Source organism: Scleropages formosus, chromosome 16, assembly GCF_900964775.1.
Source record: "Scleropages formosus chromosome 16, fSclFor1.1, whole genome shotgun sequence".
Taxonomy (NCBI): Eukaryota; Metazoa; Chordata; class Actinopteri; order Osteoglossiformes; family Osteoglossidae; genus Scleropages; species Scleropages formosus.
The window spans coordinates 1,280,839-1,302,794 of record NC_041821.1 but is presented as its reverse complement, the minus strand read 5'-3'; the positions used below and the strand labels follow the sequence as shown (position 1 = coordinate 1,302,794).

Sequence of the window (21,956 nt, the reverse complement as noted above, 5' to 3'; positions counted from 1 at the left end):
TTGAAACAACTACAGCTTCCTCGACGACTGAAACTACAACTACTACTCCGACAACTACCGTAACGTCAACCACTAGTGAAACACCTTCCACTGCCACAGTTGCTGAAGCAACTACCACCCCGATTAAAACCGCAGCGTCGACCACATTTGAAACACCAACAACTCCCACAACAACTGAAAGAAGTACCACTCAAACGACAACCGCAACGTCGACCACAACTGAAACACCTACAACTCCCACAACAACTGAAACAACAACCACTCCGACGACAACCGCAACGTCGACCACAACTGAAACAACGACAACTCCCAAAACTACCACCCCGACAACAACCGCAACATCAACCACAACTGAAACAACGACAACTCCCACAACAATTGAAACAACAACCACTCCAACGACATCCGCAATGTCGACCACTATTGAAACAACTACAACTCCCATGACAACTGAAACAAGTACCACCCCGACGACAACCGCAACATCGACCACTATTGAAACAACTACAGCTTCCTCGACGACTGAAACTACAACTACTACTCCGACAACTACCGTAACGTCAACCACTAGTGAAACACCTACCACTGCCACAGTTGCCGAAGCAACTACCACCCCGATAAAAACCGCAATGTCGACCACATTTGAAACACCAACAACTCCCACAACTACTGAAACAACAACCACATCCGAACCCAGCAGGACCACAACTGAACTGACCACCACAACAACTTATTCAACCACAAACACTACTGAACCTTTCACCACAGCAACTGCCCTGACAACAACAATTGAACTCACCACAACAACAACTGAACTTTTCTCCACTACAACTTATTCCACCACCACAACATCTACAACTCCAATTACTTCCAATGGCCCCACCACTACAACCGTAACCTCTACTACTCTTACCACTACCAAAGCCCCTACCACTCCAACTGTAACCTCTACGACTCCAACCACTACCAAAACCCCCACCACTTCAACCGTAACCTCTACTACTCCAACGACTACCAAACCCCCCACCACTACAACCATGACATCTACTACTCCAACCACTACAACTGTCATCTCTAGTACTCCAACCACTACCAAAACCCCCACCACTTCAACCGTAACCTCTACTACTCCAACCACTACCAAACCCCCCACCACTACAACCGTGACATCTACTACTCCAACCACTACAACTGTCATCTCTAGTACTCCAACCACTACCAAAACCCCCACCACTTCAACCGTAACCTCTACTACTCCAACCACTACCAAACCCCCCACCACTACAACCGTGACATCTACTACTCCAACCACTACAACTGTCATCTCTAGTACTCCAACCACTACCAAAACCCCCACCACTTCAACCGTAACCTCTACTACTCCAACGACTACCAAACCCCCCACCACTACAACCATGATATCTACTACTCCAACCACTACAACTGTCATCTCTAGTACTCCAACCACTACCAAAACCCCCACCACTTCAACCGTAACCTCTACTACTCCAACCACTACCAAACCCCCCACCACTACAACCGTGACATCTACTACTCCAACCACTACAACTGTCATCTCTAGTACTCCAACCACTACCAAAACCCCCACCACTTCAACCGTAACCTCTACTACTCCAACCACTACCAAACCCCCCACCACTACAACCGTGACATCTACTACTCCAACCACTACAACTGTCATCTCTAGTACTCCAACCACTACCAAAACCCCCACCACTTCAACCGTAACCTCTACTACTCCAACCACTACCAAACCCCCCACTACAACCGTGACATCTACTACTCCAACCACTACAACTGTCATCTCTAGTACTCCAACCACTACCAAAACCCCCACCACTTCAACCGTAACCTCTACTACTCCAACCACTACCAAACCCCCCACCACTACAACCGTGACATCTACTACTCCAACCACTACAACTGTCATCTCTAGTACTCCAACCACTACCAAAACCCCCACCACTTCAACCGTAACCTCTACTACTCCAACGACTACCAAACCCCCCACCACTACAACCATGATATCTACTACTCCAACCACTACAACTGTCATCTCTAGTACTCCAACCACTACCAAAACCCCCACCACTTCAACCGTAACCTCTACTACTCCAACCACTACCAAACCCCCCACCACTACAACCGTGACATCTACTACTCCAACCACTACAACTGTCATCTCTAGTACTCCAACCACTACCAAAACCCCCACCACTTCAACCGTAACCTCTACTACTCCAACCACTACCAAACCCCCCACCACTACAACCGTGACATCTACTACTCCAACCACTACAACTGTCATCTCTAGTACTCCAACCACTACCAAAACCCCCACCACTTCAACCGTAACCTCTACTACTCCAACCACTACCAAACCCCCCACTACAACCGTGACATCTACTACTCCAACCACTACAACTGTCATCTCTAGTACTCCAACCACTACCAAAACCCCCACCACTACAACTGTCATCTCTACTACTCCAACGACTACCAAACCCCCCACCACTACAACCATGACATCTACTACTCCAACCACTACAACTGTCATCTCTAGTACTCCAACCACTAGCAAAGGCCCCACCACTACAACTGTCATCTCTACTACTCCAACGACTACCAAAGCCCCCACCACTACAACCGTGACATCTACCACTCCAGGCACTACAACCGTAACCTCTACTACTCCAACCACTACAAAACCCCCCACCACTACAACCATGACATCTACTACTCCAACCACTACAACTGTCATCTCTAGTACTCCAACCACTACCAAAGGCCCCACCACTACAACTGTCATCTCTACTACTCCAACGACTACCAAAGCCCCAACCACTACAGCCGTGACATCTACCGCTCCAACCACTACCAAAGCCCCAACCACTACAACCGTAACCTCTACTACTCCAGCCACTACCAAAGCCCCCACCACTACAACTGTGACATCTACCACTCCAGCCACTACAACCGTAATCTCTACTACTCCAACCACTACCAAAGCCCCAACCACTACAACCGTAACCTCTACTACTGCAGCCACTACCAAAGCCCCCACCACTACAACTGTGACATCTACCACTCCAGCCACTACAACCGTAACCTCTACTACTCCAACCACTACCAAAGCTCCCACCACTACAACCGTGACATCTACCACTCCAGCCACTACAACCGTAACCTCTACTACTCCAACCACTACCAAAGCTCCCACCACTACAACCGTGACATCCACCACTCCAGCCACTACAACCGTAACCTCTACTACTCCAACCACTACAAAAGCCTCCACCAGTACAACCATGACATCTACTAGCACTTCAACAACTCAAGCAGACTCAACTGCAGCATCCACCAAATTTGAAACTTTGCTGACCACATTTCCGCAAACAACACTATCAACAACAACTGCAGAAGTCTCAAGAAACAATGTGGTGCTTTTGAGCTTCAAAATGACTTTGGTGTTTATACCAGCTCTAAATGACAACAATTCACCAGAATTTCAATCTTTGTCAGTGACGGTCACCATTGAGGTAATCTATCTCTCATTTATCCTTAAAATAATTTCTTAAACCAGGCAAAATTTAAGAAATCTATCTTAATACTTTCACCAAAATAATTTATCCTTCAGGAAAACTTCATAAATGACAGAAAAGACAATTTAAATCATTTTTGAAGATTTTTAACAAAAAGTAGAAAATGTTACTAAATAAATTAAGCATCATAGTGTAACAGAAAAAGAAAATATGTTAGTTACTGATGAAGTAATACGATTAATTTCTCATGTTCAGTTTCCCATTTTAATATCTCTGTAAACGTACTGTTTTTCTTTACCAGTTGAATTCCTTGTACAGCAAGATTTACAAGAACTTCATCACCTGCATTGTCCTTGGTTTCTGGTAAGAGGAGTTACTTCCTGCCCAATTATATTAAAAATACAAGTGAAATGCTTTATGTTTTTTGCAAGTACCTTTTCAGGTATTCAACCGTAGTTACTGTCAAACAGGACACAACTTGTAATTCTTAATATCTTAGGTTTGAAAAAGGAAACCTACAGCAGAGAATGAGTACTGCTGTCTTAACTCCAGATGTCTTTGGGTAACTGTGTCCCTCTCGCTCACAGGCCTGGCTCAGTAGGAGTGGACACCAAACTGATCTTCAGCAATGAAACTTCACTCCCCAATGTTACTAATGTGAAAGAAACGCTGTTGGAAGCAACCAACACAACATCCATATTAAAAATTAATTCAACCACCATTATTGCCGGTGAGTGATCGTCAAAGGTCCGGAGGCCCTTAGGAGCAGCAGGTATCTTAGCAGTTAGAGCTGCTGCCTTGCAGTTGAAGGTTTCCATTCAGGTTCGAATCCCACCTCCGGCTGTAGTACCCTTGACCAAGGTATTCACCCTGTACCGATTCAGTCCAGTATCTTCAATGTGCCCCTGCGTTGTTTCCTAACAGAAATACCAGCCGCCGCCACCACCACAGTTTCTCCGAACAGCACCAGCCTTACATCAGCTGCCACCTCATCACTCCCCACGAAAACAGCGGAGTCTACATCAAGCGCACCTCCCACAACACTTATGTCTACGACCACAGCTTCTACCGATCCTCCTGGTCCAACGGAAGGTTACCTCAATCTGACCTTCAGAATCAACCAAACATTTTTTGCACCCTTGGGAAACAGATCGTCTCTCGAGTTCAAGGCCTTGGCACAGAACATCACAACTGGGGTAATACTCTATGTCATAAAACGAACACCAATGTTATTCTTTGGCTTAAATTGTGACTTATTTCCTCTGTGGCTGCACATAAAGGGTGCCATAACAGATGTACTTTCTGCACCTTTTCATGCTGACAAATATGCATTGTTATGTTTTCCAGCTGACTAACATGTTCAGAGCAATCTACAAGGACATTTTCCTGAGGTGTTATATCATAGGATTCTGGTAAGATCAGTTTCTCCCCTGCAGTCATGTTAACTTTGTTGATCTACATAAATATTTCTGCAAATCACTTTTCAAGCGCTGTCATGGTGTTTAGAACATAAGATGCTCCTGACAGCACTTCTTTCCTGCCCCTAGAGAGCCTAAGACACTTGTGTGTAGCGAACCCATTTTCATCAATCTTAGTAGAGACTGATGTGTAAATCTGACAGCCAAATGTAAAATATCCAAGATGACCTTGCACTTTTCCCCAGTGTTTATGTTGTGTATTGTGCAACTGCAAATATTTTTGGAATTTGTTGTTTTTAACACTTGATTCACTCCCCTCAAAGGCATTAGGTGTTACTGTCATTGGCTCCTTAATTGTAAAGGTTAAATATAGTGATTCCCGCCCTGTCCCACCAGGAATGGGTCTACAGGAGTGGACACCAACTTGATCTTTACGAATCAGTCGGTGGTTCCCAATGCTACCAGCGTCGAGAACTATTTTAAGGAAGGAATCGGCTCTTCAGCAGTCTTCCAAAATGTGATCTTATCCAGCATTCACGCAGGTACGAAATTACTTGACGTCCACTGTTGTCTTAAAGTTAATAGAATTTTTATTCATTTGACTGAAATGTGTTTAGAGTATAAAACAAAAGTACTTAAGTTGCGAGCAAGCACAAAACATTCACTGCTCACCTGCGCTCTTTCCAAACAGCAGTGCCAGGCTCCACCACAAACACGACCAGCACGCCTGCCGTGACAGGAACAATAGCGACCAGCTCTGCCAGTCCCTCCACGACATCCAAGGCATTCAGCAGTTTCACGTCAACCAACAGGCCAAAGGAAGTGGCTGCTCTTCTAATCCCAGTTATTCTGGTTCATTTTTATTGGCCTAGCTGGACATGAAAAATGCAGTTCATCTGAAAATATCACACAATACACTGAGTATATATTTTTAGAGATTGTTAATCATTTATATTCCTTGAACTCATTTCGTTAAGTCTACTACTGTATAAGTTATGCCTTAATACTCTTTTCCAATTAAAATGTAGGCATATTTTTTCCACAGGGGGAAAAAATTCAATATCATGAGTATTGTTGAATCGTCAATACATGATATTCATGCAGTTAAGAACTGCTCTTTTTAATATCATGCGCTACACTGGAGATTGAACGTATTGTTTTTGGGGTATGTTAATGTTTTATTTGTCATTTTAATTCCTCTGATATTTCCTCATAAATTATAATGCTTTCCCACAATTGTGTAAGGTTTTTTAAATTAAAAATATATATATATATTTTTTTTTTCTGATTTATGATATAAGCGCTGTTTAAAAAGATTTAAAAGATGTGTAATACTGGTGTGAGATGTTAATATAAGCACTGAAGATTGTATATATATATATATATATATATATATATATATATATATATATATATATATATATTATTCATTTAACATTGCAGTGTATTACATATTTAATTAAAATTCATGAAAGAAAATTTCCATGCATTTGAGAGCTTCAGTTCTAAGAGTCATTCTCCAAATTAACTAAAATAGTGAATATGGGATCTTTATCAGCTGCATAAGTGCAGCCTATTCTCCTATTTCAAATTCAAGCAACTCTCCAGTAACATAACTCTCATAACATGTGAACCATTTGTTTGTTTGTTCGTTCGTTCATTCGTTCATTCATTCATCTATCTCATACTGGTGGGACTTGAATCCTTGCATTACAAAATGTCAGCTCTAATCACTACTCCATATGCATTACTCTTCCACATTCCCCAGGGCCACCTGAACAGAACACACCTGTATAACTCAGACCTCAACAAACACACAGCAACCTCAACTTGAGCAGTGACATCAGCTCGGGCTGCACAAATTACATTAGTTACAGTACCAACCAACCAACCAACCAACCAACCAACCAACGGGACGCAAGGCCCAAGGGGGAGGGGACACACCCTGGATGGGATGCCAGTCCACCACAAGGCACCCCAAGCAAGGCTCGAACCCCAGATCCGCCACACAACGGGCACTGGTACATACAGTATGCCTCTGAAATCAGTCATGCTCAATCTAGAAGGATCACAGCAGTGTAAATTACAAGGGAATAATCTCCACCTACAAACAATGTAGCTACAAACACTGAAGTTCCAGGCTGGTCACAGCAGCTGACACTAAAATTAAAGACTGTCTCTGCAGACACAACGGTGCAAACTCCGGCTGATACAACAGTTGAAGCCATATCAGCAGTAATGGACGAAGCTCCTAATACAGTTATGGCACTTTTTCTATCTCTTACAGTCACATTAGCAACAGAGATCAAGCTTGGGGCACCTGAAAATTAAAAGAGGAAAGGTGTGAGCAAGATGATCAAGCTACAAAAGTTACAAAATCAGTGTACATGTTTTAATGGTCTAGAATGTACAATATAATGAATGCAAACTTGGGCATATCTGAAAAAATTGATTGCTATAGGCAGTTTGTGGAGGCCGTGGTGGCGTGGCGGGTTTGGCTGGTTTCCGCTGTGTGGCAGGTCTGGGGTTTGAGCTCTGCTTGGGGTACCTGGCAAAAGCCTGCTACCTTGTCCTGGCTCTGTTCGCTCCCTTTTTGGCTTTGCGTCCTGAGTTGCTGGGTAAGGCTTCGGCTCGCTCGGGACAAGCGGCGGTTGACGATGGATGGCTAGTTTGGCAGCAGTGCGTGAGCTTGTTTTTACAATGAATCAGTGTTTTAAACAGGACACCTGCAAGCACTTTACTTTCTGATGAGCTGATGCCTGAGTGCATGACAGAACAGGGCTGTAGGTGGACTTCACCCATGAGATGGGCGCGATATGTCACTGGTATTTTAGTATCACACATTTCCTGCATATGTCATTATCTGGATAACGTCAAATGTCGCCACAACGCAAACATTGTTATGTGACAGATCATCAAAAGAATGCAATTCAGATTTAAACAATAGAGAATTGTACTTTCCTGTCGAACAGCCTGTTGTGGCGTAACACTGAGAGTCACTTTGAGACCTTAGAGCTCTTACATTTATTCATATTTCATGATACTTTTCTCCAAAGCAGTTCAATTCAATTCAATGTATTTTTATAGAGCTCTTTTCATGCAGTGACACAGAGCACTTTAACACAGGCATAAAGCAAAGAAGACAGTCAACTAATGGCTACCATATTAAAGTACTTTTATAGAGCTATAAGTATGCCTACTGGCCACCGGGGAAAGGAACAAAAACTGGCATGTTGGATCCCCAGCTCGGCATGGATCGTCATGGCAGATGGACATCATCCTCTGTCAGCATGGGATTCGTCTGTCACCACCAGATGGCCTCCTCAGGTCTTATGTAGCGACGTAGTGCTTAACAAGAAGAAAGAACAGTTAGTAATTTGTAACTTAAGTCAATTTAATATGCATTTGTATAAAGAATCAGAATCAGAGAATCAGAACAAGCTTTATTGCCAAGTATGTTCACACATACAAGGAATTTGTCTTGGTGACAGAAACTTCCACAGCACAGACAGAATGACAGTGACAAGACACAGATGAGAAGATAGAATATGCGAATGAAGGATAAAAAATATAGAAAAATATAAAGTACCCAATATACAAAAATAGTCACTAGATACAAATGCAAGGGAGTGTGAGTAAGACATATGATGTGATAAAAAGTTATAAATATAAATATAAATAGCATTATGTATTGCACTGGTTTACTCTATAGGGGAGAGATTTAGGTGTTCATGAGGTAGATGGCCTGAGGAAAGAAACTTTTCTTATGCCTGGCTGTCCTGGTGCTCAGTGCTCTGTAGCGCCGGCCAGATGGCAAGGGTTCGAAGACGAAGTGGCCTGGATGTGAGGGGTCTACAATGATTTTGCTAGCCCTTTTACTGACTCTGGACGAGTACAGTTTTTGGAGAGCTGGGGGGATGTGCCGATGATTCTTCCAGCAGTCCGAACTATCCGCTGTAATCTTCTGATGTCTGATTTTGTAGCTGAGCCAAACCAGACAGTTACAGAGGTGCAGAGGACAGACTCGATGACTGCAGAGTAGAATTGCATCAGTAGCTCCTGTGGCAGGTTGAACTTCCTCAGCTGGCGAAGGAAGTACAACCTCTGCTGGGCCTTCTTCACAATGGAGTCTTAAGGTGGGATTTGAATATGTGACCTTTGGGCCCAAAGACAGACAGCAACTCCAGCCACTACACTACCAGCTGTCCCCAGCTGTCCTCTTGCCTTTTGTACTGCCTGACCAATTACACATCACCTGGTGACCAGACAGGGAGAGTCAATATGATCACCTAACAATGTCAGAAACTGCTCAGGAATCACTCACAATTATCAATACCCACCCGTCCAAAGCAGGGTCACAATGGTGTGAGTCTATCCTGTGTTACAGGGCATGAGGCAGGGTACACATTGGATGGGGTGCCAGTCCAACACATTCATATAGCGCTGGCAATTTAGAGTGACCAGTTCACCTAAAACCCATCTCTGGGAGTCAGCAGAGTACCTGGAGAAAATGCATGCAGCCATTTATTAATTCATCTCACACTTTTCTCCAAAGCAGCTTAGGGTATTGGAGTAATTAATTATTACAAGCTTACAATTGCTTACCCTTTTACACAGCTGGGTAATTTTACTGGAGCAATTTAGTGTTAGTACCTTACTCAGGGGTACTACAGCTGGAGATCAAACCCTCAACCTTTGCATCCAAAAGCAGTAGCTCTGACCACTACACTACCACCTAGAAGAGCAAGCCTAGAAACACCCCGGCTGATAGTTGAATCTCAGATTGAAAAGGACCAATGCATATTCTGTCCTGGCGGTGGAACAGTGAACCACTTTTTCTATCCTCTCTCAGATAATTGAGGGGGCAACAGAGTTCGCTAATCCCGTCTACATGTGTTTTGTGGACTTGGAGAAGGCCTGCGACTGTGTTCCCCGAGAAACTCTGTGGGAGGTGCTTAGGGAGTATGGGGTGCCGGGGCCACTACTGGGGGCAATTTGGTCTCTGTACACGAGGCGCGAGAGCTGTGCTCGCATACTTGACATTAAGTCAAGCCCATTCAATGTGGTTGTTGGACTCTACCGAAGTTGTGCCTTGTCCCCACTCCTGTTCGTGGTTTTTATGGGCAGGATATCAAGGCACAGCCAAGGTCAAGCGGAAGCCAGAAGGTGATGTCTCTCCTTTTTGCAGATGATGTCATTTTGACACCATCACATGGATGCCTTCAGCATGCACTACAACAGTTTGAAGCCGAGTGTGAAGGTAGGCATGAGGATCAGCACCTCCAAGTCTGAGTCCATGGTTCTCCCATGGAAGAGGATGGCATACCTCCTTCAGGTAAGGGGAGAAAATTTGCCACAGGAGGAATTTAGATCCAGATATACTAGGATGCACTCACTGACCAGGTCCCTTAAGATGTGCTTCACAGAGGCCTGGAACACTGAGGGCACATTAGATAGTCCAAAACCCAGAATGGAAATTGTTAAACATAGTAACTGGTAATATTTCTTTGTAATATGTTTTAAAGCTGTGTACTGGTTATGAAAATGGAAAATCACTGTGGAACAGGTTGTACCAGGCACCAGGTCAAGGTGGCCCGATGGTACGCAAGCAGGCCCACTAAGACCATGTTATCACAGGTAGATGTTCCTTCTTTGCCCTGTGAGCAAGGTCAGTTTAAGAAAGAGGGGTTGGGTGTCGTCTTTGGACAAAATTGTTTTGAGAAGAAGGCGAATGGAGAATTACTGAAACCAGAGAAGTGGGCATACCTGTTGTAACGCCTACAAATGCATATGTATGAGCTTGCAAATTAAAGAAGGGTGACAAGGAACGATCAGGAAGACACCCAGTTTCCGGGGCTCTCCCATCGGCCGATGTCATGAAAACTTAACGTGTGCCTGAGTGTATTTCTTTCATGGTCTCCTCCGGCTGAACAGGAAAGAGGAAAATTTCTTCTTTACCAGCAGCAGTTAACTTCGTCCAACCGCACAGATGACAAGCACAATAGCACTCAGTTCTTGGTCCCAGCACCAGCATACCCCGAAACAGTTTCTTCCCTAAGGCAGTCAGATTACTCAACACCCTGATGCCTCCTAACATCACCTGGCAGAGTCAAACAGCGAAACAAGCATGACTCCATACACTACAAAACAGTTCACAGTTCATGTCCTGTGCATCTACCGTTCTGTATATTTATTGTCTCACACTGTTGTGTATTTGTACTTTATGTAGTCCTGCATACTGTTCTGTATTGCACCACCATGGTCCCGGAGAAACGACATTTCATTCCACTGTACCCAAGCTATATAGAGGAATGACAATAAAAACCACTTGAACTTGAACTTTTAACAGGTAACAATTACAAATCATGAATATAAATTATATGAGAACAAACCACAATACAGTAATGTCATACTGGGCTTTAATGATACATTTTACACTGAAATAGTGTTGTACACACAGCAGGTACTGAAACAAATGTGTTTTAAAGAAAATAAATGGAGTCTCTAGAAGAAGTGAGGCAACTGTTCATATTCACAAGTTCATTCCACCATGAGAAGACCAAGAGTTACAGATAAACCACTAAACTGATCAACTCCACACTCACCAGCTCTGGTCTGACCACATCAGTCCCTACAAGCTTATATGACTGAAGATTCAGTTTCTCCGGCAGCACCGACATTTCAGACACTGAGTGTGGCGACAGCACCCCCTACAACCAGTAGTGAGACTACAACCATAAGATAGCTGAAAGCGGAGTGGTTAGCGCCACTGCCTTTAGATCCACAGGTTGCAGGTTCAATCCCCACCTCCAGGTGCAGTACCACTGAGCAAAGCAAAGCATCCGTTATACACAAAGCACCGCTAAATGAATAAGTGCAACGTAAATGTACAACTAGGGCGCCGATCACATTTATTCATTCAGCAGATGCTTTTGTCCAAAGCAACATACATCTCAGCAAAAGTACAATTTATGCATTACGTTAAGAGAAAGGGACATAGCTGCAGACATGTGATTCAAGTAAGCCTAGTTTGTCAACTACCACTTGCTGCACCGAGGTTCATCGTTCGAGTAGATGCACAAAACACAGGATAGACAAATCCTGATACCCTCCTACCATTTTTTTTTCCCATTCACATGTTTCAGCAACAAAATCTGATTACCACTTGACATTCTACTCAAGAATCTAGCACAACAATCAAAATTACAGCTACTGAAACCACAACTCTGCTGCTGAAACAGCAAGAACCCCACCAACTTCCATAACATCTACCACACGTGAAACAACCGACTCCTGCCACAAGACTTGAAATGTTCACGACTACTGGAAGAACTCCAACTCCGACCGCAAAACCCGAAGCTGCTGTAACTGCTGGAAGCACCAGACATCTGAGCACCTCGACTCGTACCACAGCTTCCAAAACCGCAGCTAAAACCAGCACAGTCTCCACCACAACCATAGCTCCCTCTGCTGGTCCTGCAAAAGGAAATGACGGTTACCTGAACTTGGCCTTCGGAAAGAATTGCCCGTTTACTGCGGCTTTCAATAACACATCATCTCCAGAGCTCAAAGACATGGAACAGAATGCGAACGCTGACGTAATCTGCCCCCACAGGTCTCTTAAATATTGTGCCAGATGATGCTGAAATGTAACAAAACAAACTTGTGCTATTCCTCTGCTTGAAGAATCCATTTTAGAAGTTTCCTGTATCGCTAAATACAAGCGGCAAATTCTTGACAAATACATAAACATGCATGTAAAGCTGAATTTGGTACACTGTAGATTTAATACAAATACACAAATAATATATTTATTCTCCGGGTGACATGACTCATGGGCACAAGAGTGGTACACCGAGTGGTACTTTCTTAATTACTAGTAGTTCCAGTATGATTTGTTCCACTCATGATCCATTACTTCATGAATTCCATAACTTCCCAGGATCACCGGGTGCCTGGCTTAGGAGGGCTATATGTGGGAAGGAAGGCAACCCTCCTTCACGGGGTAACCACACTCGTACACACGCATTCAGCCTGGGCTGGAATAGAAACATAAAAAAAAGATATAATATTGTGGCGCGCAGCACCGTGGGTTTGGATAGGGCGAGGAAGGACGCAAAGGCAGCGTTCATAATGAACAGTTTATTTGAACACCAACACAAAGAGAATAATGCTCTTGGTCCGAGGACCCCTTTTCCTCCAAGACCTGCACTTACAGCCAGCCTGCCTTAGCGTCCCTAAGCTCTCTCAACACACCAAGAGACACGGTCACCCCACCATTTTCCCCCTAAGTTCCCCCAGTGGTTACACACATTTAACATTATTTCCCATAATGCAACTATCTACATTTAAGCAGTAACGTGGGTCGTTACATAGCCCCCCATCAAAAAAAATGGCAGCGTCCCCGCTGCTGCCTGCCCCACATTTGTCCCAACGTCCAGCGCTGTTCTCACGTGCATCCGGTCGGGAGTACAGATCCTAGACGCTCACCGCTGGTGGTTGGGGCGGGGAAACCTGCAAGAGACCCCCATGGCAGCGCGCTCGGGGGTCGGGGTGGCCATCCTTGTCCCCCGTCCGCCCGGCCTCGGCCCCTGCAGGACTCCCTCACTCGCACGTGGCGCGTCCCGAACATGGCAGCGCCCACGTGGCTTTCGCTAACCGGCTTCCGTGGGACCTTCGCGACGGCTCCCCGCAGCCGCTCCGCGTTGTCCCCGCTCCGTTGTCGGGGGCGAACATCTTTCTCGCGCCCCCCGTCGTCTCGCCGCGCGCCTCGCCGCTCGGCCGTCTTTCGGCGAAGGACCCGGCAAGGCCGCCCTGCTTGCCGCTCTCGCCTCCGCCGATTCGCCGCACGCTGAGCCCGCCGCGACGCTCGTAAAACTGGCCGCCTCTTGCTACGCAGCCCTCCTCCTTCTGCGGCGCCTGCTCCGCCGCGCCGCTCCTCAACAACGCCCGCCTGGGCTTCAGGCAGGCTGGGCGCTTTTTCCCCGAAAGTGCCAGACTCCCGTTCCACGGGAGAATTCGCGTCGGCGGTTCCGCTCCTCTCCGACACGGAGCTTTGCCCGTCCACAGACGAGGCACATTGCTCCGCGTCGCCCAGCACGGCATCCGTCCTGCTCGAGAAAGCGGCGCTCTTCGCAGGGCGACTTTCCTCCGCGGTCAACGGCGGTTCACTGCCTCTTCCTGCCGCTCTTTCTCTGGGCGCAGGGAGACCCCACTCGACCTGCTCGCCCATCTCCAGCGGCACCTTGCAGCTCTTCTCCGCCGTCCTCGCCCTTGCGCACGCTCCCCCAGCGTCCCCCTGGACACCCGTGCTCCGCCACAGCTCGTCCGCCTCGACCTCCACCGTCATAGGCGTTTCTCCCGCCGGACACCGTCCTTCCGTCCCGGTCTTCTCTCCTTCCCGATGCTTGGTGGTCAGCTGTTTCCTGATCCAGCCTCTCATCGTCCTGCCCCATCCCACTTCTGACACCAATGTGGCGCGCAGCGTCATGGATTTGGATGGGGCGAGGAAGAACGCAGAGGCAGCGTTCATAACGAACGGTTTATTTGAACACCAACACAAAGGGAATAATGCTCTTGGTCCAAGGACCCCTTTTCCTCCAAGACCTGCACTTACAGTCAGCCTGCCTTAGCATCCCTAAGCTCTCTCAACACACCAAGAGACACGGTCACCCCACCATTTTCCCCTTAAGTTCCTCCAGTGGTTACACACATTTAACATTATTTCCCATAATGCAACTATCTACATTTAAGCAGTAACGTGGGTCGTTACAATATATCACACACACAGGTGCATAGTTTATTATGCTGCATGTCTTTAGAACAACGTGTGGGTGGTGAGCCCCGACCCACTCGGCCAAAATCAGGTCGGTCGCTGCTGCGCATCCACGTACATTTGCTTGTGCTGCACGACGATGTCGATGTCGTCGTCGTCGTCGTCGTGTGTGTGTGTGTGTGTGTGTGTGTGTGTGTGTGTGTGTGAGAGAAGTCGATGGTTGAGGGGATTTTGCAGCCTATCGCGCCGTCTCCCGCATGCTGCGCACGCTGACGCTGCTGCTCGCTTTCGCTGAGCCGACGATGTCTTCTTGGCTGCCTGGTGGTGTCCTTCCAATCCCAGAGGCCTCGGCTTGCTCCCGAAGTGCAGCTCGTCGGTCACCATAGTACTTCGCGTCGTGTTTCTTGGACACCTTCGAGCCCCCTACCTTACCTCGATCTTGAAGGTTTTCCTACCGGTGCGATACGCTTCGCATAGCACCGCCCTCGAGCGACGAACTGGGGTGCTGACGTCATCGCTATGACGTGTTCGAACGTGATGACACGTAGCGTAACGCGCGGCACCTCCGTAACGAGGCAGACGTGGGACATTTTCGGAACGGTGCCGGTTCGCTCAGGCTGAACCGGCAGCGGCCGTTCATATCTCGTTTGATGCGGTGTCCCTTCCTCTGTCCAGCGATATATGGACTACCTCTCTGTGTCTTTTCATTTGCGAGCAGTAGTGGCGAGAAGCAGGGTTGCATTTTAACGTGACACTCAATTCCAAGTTAGCCCCCTAGTGAACAGAAAGACGTAGAACTTCTACGTCAAACTGAAGACGAAATGTTGCTGCAGTATTACGCTCACTGTAGTTTAACTGTAACTAGTGTACAGTTAAAATATGCAATCCAGTATGTCTGCAGCAGCTCTTTTTGGTGGAAGACGTTTCAGTCCAGTGTCATTACATGTGATTGCCAGAGGGCTTCATGACATCCTCCACATCCAGGCATCTCACCGTGTTCACATGGGTTCCCACTGGGTGCTCTGGTTTCGTCCCACCGTCCAAAGACATGTTTCAGGTGATCTGGTGGATCTGAATTGTTTCCTACTAGATTCACAGGACCTTTCTCATCACAGTCCATTCAATATTAAGGTATTAAAATACTTACTAATTGCCTTTATTACAAATTATTAGAAATTCACAAGGTTTGTGCTTCTCACATCCCAGAAGAAGTCCATTAATTACTTTAGTCATATTTGTAATGTAATATTCCTCACTAAACTCTAGGTCAGCTATCATCTGGAAATTAGTTCTGGTATCACCTTTCAGAATCACAAAGTTTACCGTCACTTCATTTTTTCTATCACTAAAATTTACAACTAAGCCTTCATATAAGCCATAACTTCATGTATGTTCATAGTGTGTACCCCCGAGGCTTCACACTCACTTGGGGATACAACTGAGCTGCTGCCTTTGGACCCCAAGGGTCGCAGATTCAAATGCTACCTTCAGCTGTAGGGCCCTTGAGAATGTGTCTTCCCCAAAATTGATCCAAAAAAATTACCGAGCTGTATAAATAGTAAATCACTGTAGGTAGCTTAACGTTATAAGCTGCTTTGGAAAAAATTGCCATGTAAATTAATCATTTAACTGTGTCTTCTCTCATTAAAGAGAGATATGAAAATGCTGCAGGGAGGGGCTAATGATGGCAATGATGGCAACTTCCGTATTTGAACTGGTTCATCTGCTGCCTTGTTTAGCAATGTGAATACCGTGAGCTGCTTTCAGGATAACTGATAAGGAACAAGTACGCAAGCAAACCATTAATACCAAGGATATGAGGCATAGCCGGTTTGAGGTAAAATGTGGAAAGTTAAAGAATATGAAGGAGGGGCTTCTTCTTGATAAAGAAACGCTTCTGAGAGCGCAGCACATTGACTGAGTAATCAAATGTACTGCACACAATGCAGATAGTGATTTCAGCTCTTATATATTTATAATATGATATTGAGCTGAAACTGAAATTTTGATTTCTTTAAATCGCAATAATAAATCAGCGGATAGAAAGAAATACAGAGAATCACCCTATAGGACTACCAAGCCTTTTTTTCATAGGTTTAAACAAAAAAAGGGTAAGTTAAAAGTTTTCATAAGTTTCATAGACCTACATTTCGAAACATATTAAAGTGGTCTCCTGTAGTGCACTAGGAGACCATCGAAAGTTGACATGTTTAATACAGATATTAAAATTTGTTTTTGATAGTGCTGAAATTTGAAGCTCAATGTGATGTCCACAATATCTTGTTCAAATCTATCTTGGAAAAATATGTGAGAGCTGTATGAGAGTGTTACAGACCGTGCATATAAGTAGCATTCACTTTCTGTTCCTACGGCTGTCATTTTTAAATGTTGGCAAAGGCTCTAATAACATGGATAGTTACATGTCTAATTGCCATTTTAATAGCACATATTTGTAACATTACTGCTCCACTGGCTGGCTGGTGCTGGAATAGACACAGGTCTGTGAGAACTAGTATGTGAGACGCAAAGGGAAGAATGATAAAGGTCCACAAACATGCATTAGAAGAAAAATACATTTTAATTTATTTTAATTTTAAGAATTAATGAGTCGTGTTCATCTAAACATTTTATGGCAAAGCTATTCAAACGGGTGCCAGAATATCATGAAGTAACTCTTATGACTTAATGCTCTTCATCTATAGTGTTGGTGTCTTTGTCTTTGTTCAGAACAGTCCATCTTTCAAAGGGTGTTCAGATTTATACACTTTCTAAGCAGAAATTGACTGGCTGATCACAACAAAACAACTTTAATGACAAGCGTGCACCATACTGAGAATACCAAAAAACCGATCACCTCGTTCTTTGATATTTCATTTATCTTGGTCTATATTAACACTGTCAGCTAAACATATTAACAGTTTCGCTCTAAGTGTTAATTTGTGGTTCAGTGTCATTAACTAGGTGGCACTAATTTCTAAATTTTTCCAAAAAGGCGACATTGATTGTTCTTCCCTCTGCATTTTCATGTGCTAATAGGTTTGCTTTAAGCCTGGTTACAAATAAGCTGGGGGCGTGGAGGTGCAGCGGGTCTGGCTGAGTCCTGCTCTCTGGTGGGTCTGGGTTTCGAGTCCTTCTTGGGGTGCCATGCGACGGACTGGCGTCCCGTCTTGAGTGTGTCCCCTCCCTTCTCCCGCCTTGTGCCCTATGTTGACAGGTTAGGCTCCGGTTCGCCGTAACCCCACTTAGGACAAGTGGGTTCATACAGTTTGTGTGTACAAATGAGCTTGCGTGGTTAAACAATAGATTTATTTTCATACATACACACACACACACACACATATATATGTGTTTGTTATTATTATTATTATTATTATTATTATTATTATAGAAGTGGTAGTAGTAGTAGTAAATTTATCTGGCTTCTTGACCCAGGAAGATGGACCATATCAGATTTGTACACTAATGTTCTTATACGTGACTTCAGATCCTCCTGAAAACTAGAAAAAAACTATTAAAAACTAGATATCTTGTTTGTTGAAATTTATGTTTTAGCTGTTATTGCTCATTACACATTTCTTTTACTGAGAGCTTTCTTAACCATCTGTGTTACACGTTAAAGAAACTCTTTTCGCTCCATATTTACATCTGCTTTCAACTGGTCATTTTACACATTTCGTGTGTACCCATTTTAGATTACATTGAGAGTGCACTTTCTGCCCTAAATCAGGTCATGTTTATGCTTCCTGTCATGACCATGACCACACCTCAACCAGAAACACCTGACTTTAATTTCAGCACCTGGCTATAAAAAGCACCACTCTACCACTTCCCCCCCACCTCGCTCTGCTCATCCCATATCCTGTTTGTCGTCCCCTAGTCCTGATCCACATCTCCTTGGTTACGACCATTTGCCTTGTTCCTCAACCACAACATCAGATCCTCACCCTTATCCAGTTCGCGGATCGACTGACCATTTGCCTGTCCCCGACCACGACAACCAGGCTTTCAGCACTGAATAAGCAATCCTGCACTTGGGTGCAGCCACCCCCACGTCCTCTGTTCCACATAACACTTCCATACTTGGAACATGTCACAAAATCGACGTTATTTAAGTAGAATGTCTGCAGAATTACTCAATAATAGTGCATCTTAATGTAACTGGAATACATACTGCTGAACTGCATAATTTCCATAGAACAATAACATGATCTATTTTCGAGCACTGACATTACACTGGAATTCTTTCTGATGAACATCTCTGTCACACATGATTCACTGGCGTCCTTGCACAACACAAACTTTCATGAACTTCATTCTTTTACCTTCCAAATTCCTGTCATGCCAACACCAAGAAAACAGCCCAGACACATGATGGGCAAATGGGTTCAAGGCCCTTTACAGATGGGTGGACACCATCTCTGAAGGCTTTTGGAGGTCAGTCCAACTATAGCGGGTACAAGGACATAGATCACGAAGCAATTCATTAATACCAGTAGCCATATAGATGGTAAAAAATATGCCAAGAATTTACTATCAATATTAATAGGTTTTGGGGGTGCGGTGGCGCAGTGGGTTGGACCGCAGTCCTGCTGTCCAGTGGGTCTGGGGTTCAAGTCCCGCTTGGGGTGCCTTGCGGCGGACTGGCGTCCTGTCCTGGGTGTGTCCCCTTCCCCCTCCGGCCTTACGCCCTGTGTTGCCGGGTTGGCTCCGGTTCCCCGTGACCCCGTAAGGGACAAGCGGTTCTGAAAATGTGTGTGTGTGTGTGTGTGTGTGTATTAATAGGTTCTTCTGTACGTGGGTCTGAGACCTCCTGCATTAAAAACTTGGGCACATGCAGGGTAGCTATAAATTTTGAATTTGTTAAAATATCGTGAGAGAATCATCCTGTACAGATATTGAAACAATAACAAAGATTATAATAATCGTTGTTTGGTTTGTTCCGAATGATACGTCGATCTTCAAATATCATGGTGAAAATTCTATTTTGTTTTTTGAAATAATATTTGACCTGTTACAGTTTGACACACAGTTTGACACAAAGTACATTACTTTTTAGACCAGCTGGATTATGTGTTAGAAAAATGTATACATACTGTGGTCCAAAAGTCTATTTTAATTGGCGACCAAAAGCACGATCACTGTTGCGGTAAAGTTTCTTTACTCTGTAAAGGAACAGGGAGACAAAGTTGATCATTCTTAAGATAAAATTCCTCTCCACAGCTTTCACAGGAGGACAAATTTCTCAAAATAGATCATATGATTTACATGTGTGACTCTGAAAGACACCGAAAAGGTATTTGCACTGGTTCTCATATTTCAGTAAACAGTGTAACATATTATATAACAATAGTATATCAGGAACGGTATAACATAGTGTGATATATATTTATAATAATACTACAGTAACAGTATATTTCTCAAGCTGTCAAGTTTGTCAGTCTGCTGTAAGAGTGTAACTGGAAGCAGATGATGTCGCAGCTATGAGTGGAAAACATCTAGTGGGGGTCATCAGGTCTGATTCCTGCCCTGCATGGTTGTTTGATGGCTAAGGAAAATAAGGCCGTTTTATAGGACCAGATGTACCTTATGGTGTAAAAATTGATCCTCACAGTGTTCCCGTATTCCAGGATGATCATGCTCCCATACACACTGCTAAACAGGCTCCGCACATTTCCCCAGACCGAAGATCTAAACACTGATGAATCTTTATAGGAAGTTGCGTATTGTGGAGTGTGAAATAGATTTCCACCTCCTTCATCCCTTGAAGAATCAAAGGCGTTTCTTCTTGAAGAGTGATGTGAAATTTCACTAAACGCAGCTCAGGATCTCAGTGACAACTTTCCAGGAAGGGCTGAAGCTGTTGTGAAAGCAAATTGTGGCCTTACATCTTCTTAGGTCCTTCGCATAGATATATCATGACATGTTTCTGGTATTTTGTCTACCCCTCATATGTCTACATAAATTCTTCATGATGTTCTATTTATAGCAATTACAAACAGAACTTGCCTTGCAGGTTACGAGAACACCTCACCGGTATGAGGAAGATGTGGACAGTTGCACTGATACTTCTATCAGGTAATGATTACAAATCATGACTATAAATTATGTAAGAAAAAACATTTATAAAGAAGCAGAACCTACTACAGTCCAAGAAAATCATACTGGGCTTAAACAAAAAAATCTTACACTGAAATAGAGTGTAAGCAGGTATAGAAAGAAATCTGTTTTAAACAAAATAAAGGGAGTTTCTAGAAGTAATGAGGGAAATATTAATATTTATGAGATCAATCCACCATGAGAACACCAAGAGGTCTGGTTAAACGATGAAACTGTTCAATTCCAAACTCAGCAACTCTGGTGTCACCACACGAGTCCCTACAAATTTTAATGATTCAATTTCTCCGACAGTACCGACATTTCGTACACAAAATGTGACAACTACTAATACTACAAGTGACACGACTATGAGCCCGACGACAACCGCAACATCTACCACACCTGAAACAACTACAAATCCCACGACTACTGAAACAACTACTACTCCGACAACTACTGTAACGTCAAACACGAGTGAAACACCTACAACTCCCATGACTACAGAAACAACTACCACCCCGACAACAACCGCAACGTCGAACACAGCTGAAACAACTACAGCTTCCTCAACGACTGAAACAACAACTACTCCGACGACTACTGTAACGTCAACCACAAGTGAAACACCGACAACTCCCATGACTACTGAAACAACTACCACCCCGACAACAACCGCAACGTCGAACACAGCTGAAACAACTACAGCTTCCTCAACGACTGAAACAACAACTACTCCGACGACTACTGTAACGTCAACCACAAGTGAAACAACTACAACATCCACGACTACTGAAACAACTACTACTCCGACGACTGCTGTAACGTCAACCACAAGTGAAACAACTACAACACCCACGACTACTGAAACAACTACTACTCCGACGACTGCTGTAACGTCAACCACAAGTGAAACACCGACAACTCCCATGACTACAGAAACAACTACCACCCCGACAACAACCGCAACGTCGAACACAGCTGAAACAACTACAGCTTCCTCAACGACTGAAACAACAACTACTCCGACGACTACTGTAACGTCAACCACAAGTGAAACAACTACAACACCCACGACTACTGAAACAACTACTACTCCGACGACTG

General features: G+C 44.5%; 1 protein-coding gene and 1 long non-coding RNA gene across 3 annotated transcripts; both read left to right on the top strand.

The window, feature by feature from the left end:
• Nucleotides 1–346: 346 nt before the first annotated feature.
• LOC108938931 (mucin-2-like) lies at nucleotides 347–6,256 on the top strand. 2 transcript variants are annotated; one of them, XM_029258986.1, is made up of 8 exons: nucleotides 347–2,173; nucleotides 2,549–3,560; nucleotides 3,865–3,926; nucleotides 4,151–4,293; nucleotides 4,488–4,759; nucleotides 4,911–4,975; nucleotides 5,378–5,523; nucleotides 5,673–6,248. In XM_029258986.1, exons 1-8 carry the CDS (start codon nucleotides 411–413, stop codon nucleotides 5,861–5,863), a joined length of 3,654 nt encoding a protein of 1,217 aa, XP_029114819.1. In that variant the 5' UTR covers nucleotides 347–410; the 3' UTR covers nucleotides 5,864–6,248. The 2 variants fall into 2 exon arrangements, with proteins under 2 accessions (XP_029114819.1, XP_029114818.1); XM_029258985.1 differs by having other exon boundaries at nucleotides 347–3,560; nucleotides 5,673–6,256.
• Nucleotides 6,257–16,685: 10,429 nt separating this feature from the next.
• Nucleotides 16,686–21,573, top strand: LOC108920387 (uncharacterized). The gene is made up of 3 exons (XR_003798260.1): nucleotides 16,686–16,867; nucleotides 20,770–20,831; nucleotides 21,165–21,573. It is a non-coding gene; the product is annotated as an uncharacterized LOC108920387 (long non-coding RNA).
• Nucleotides 21,574–21,956: the final 383 nt, after the last annotated feature.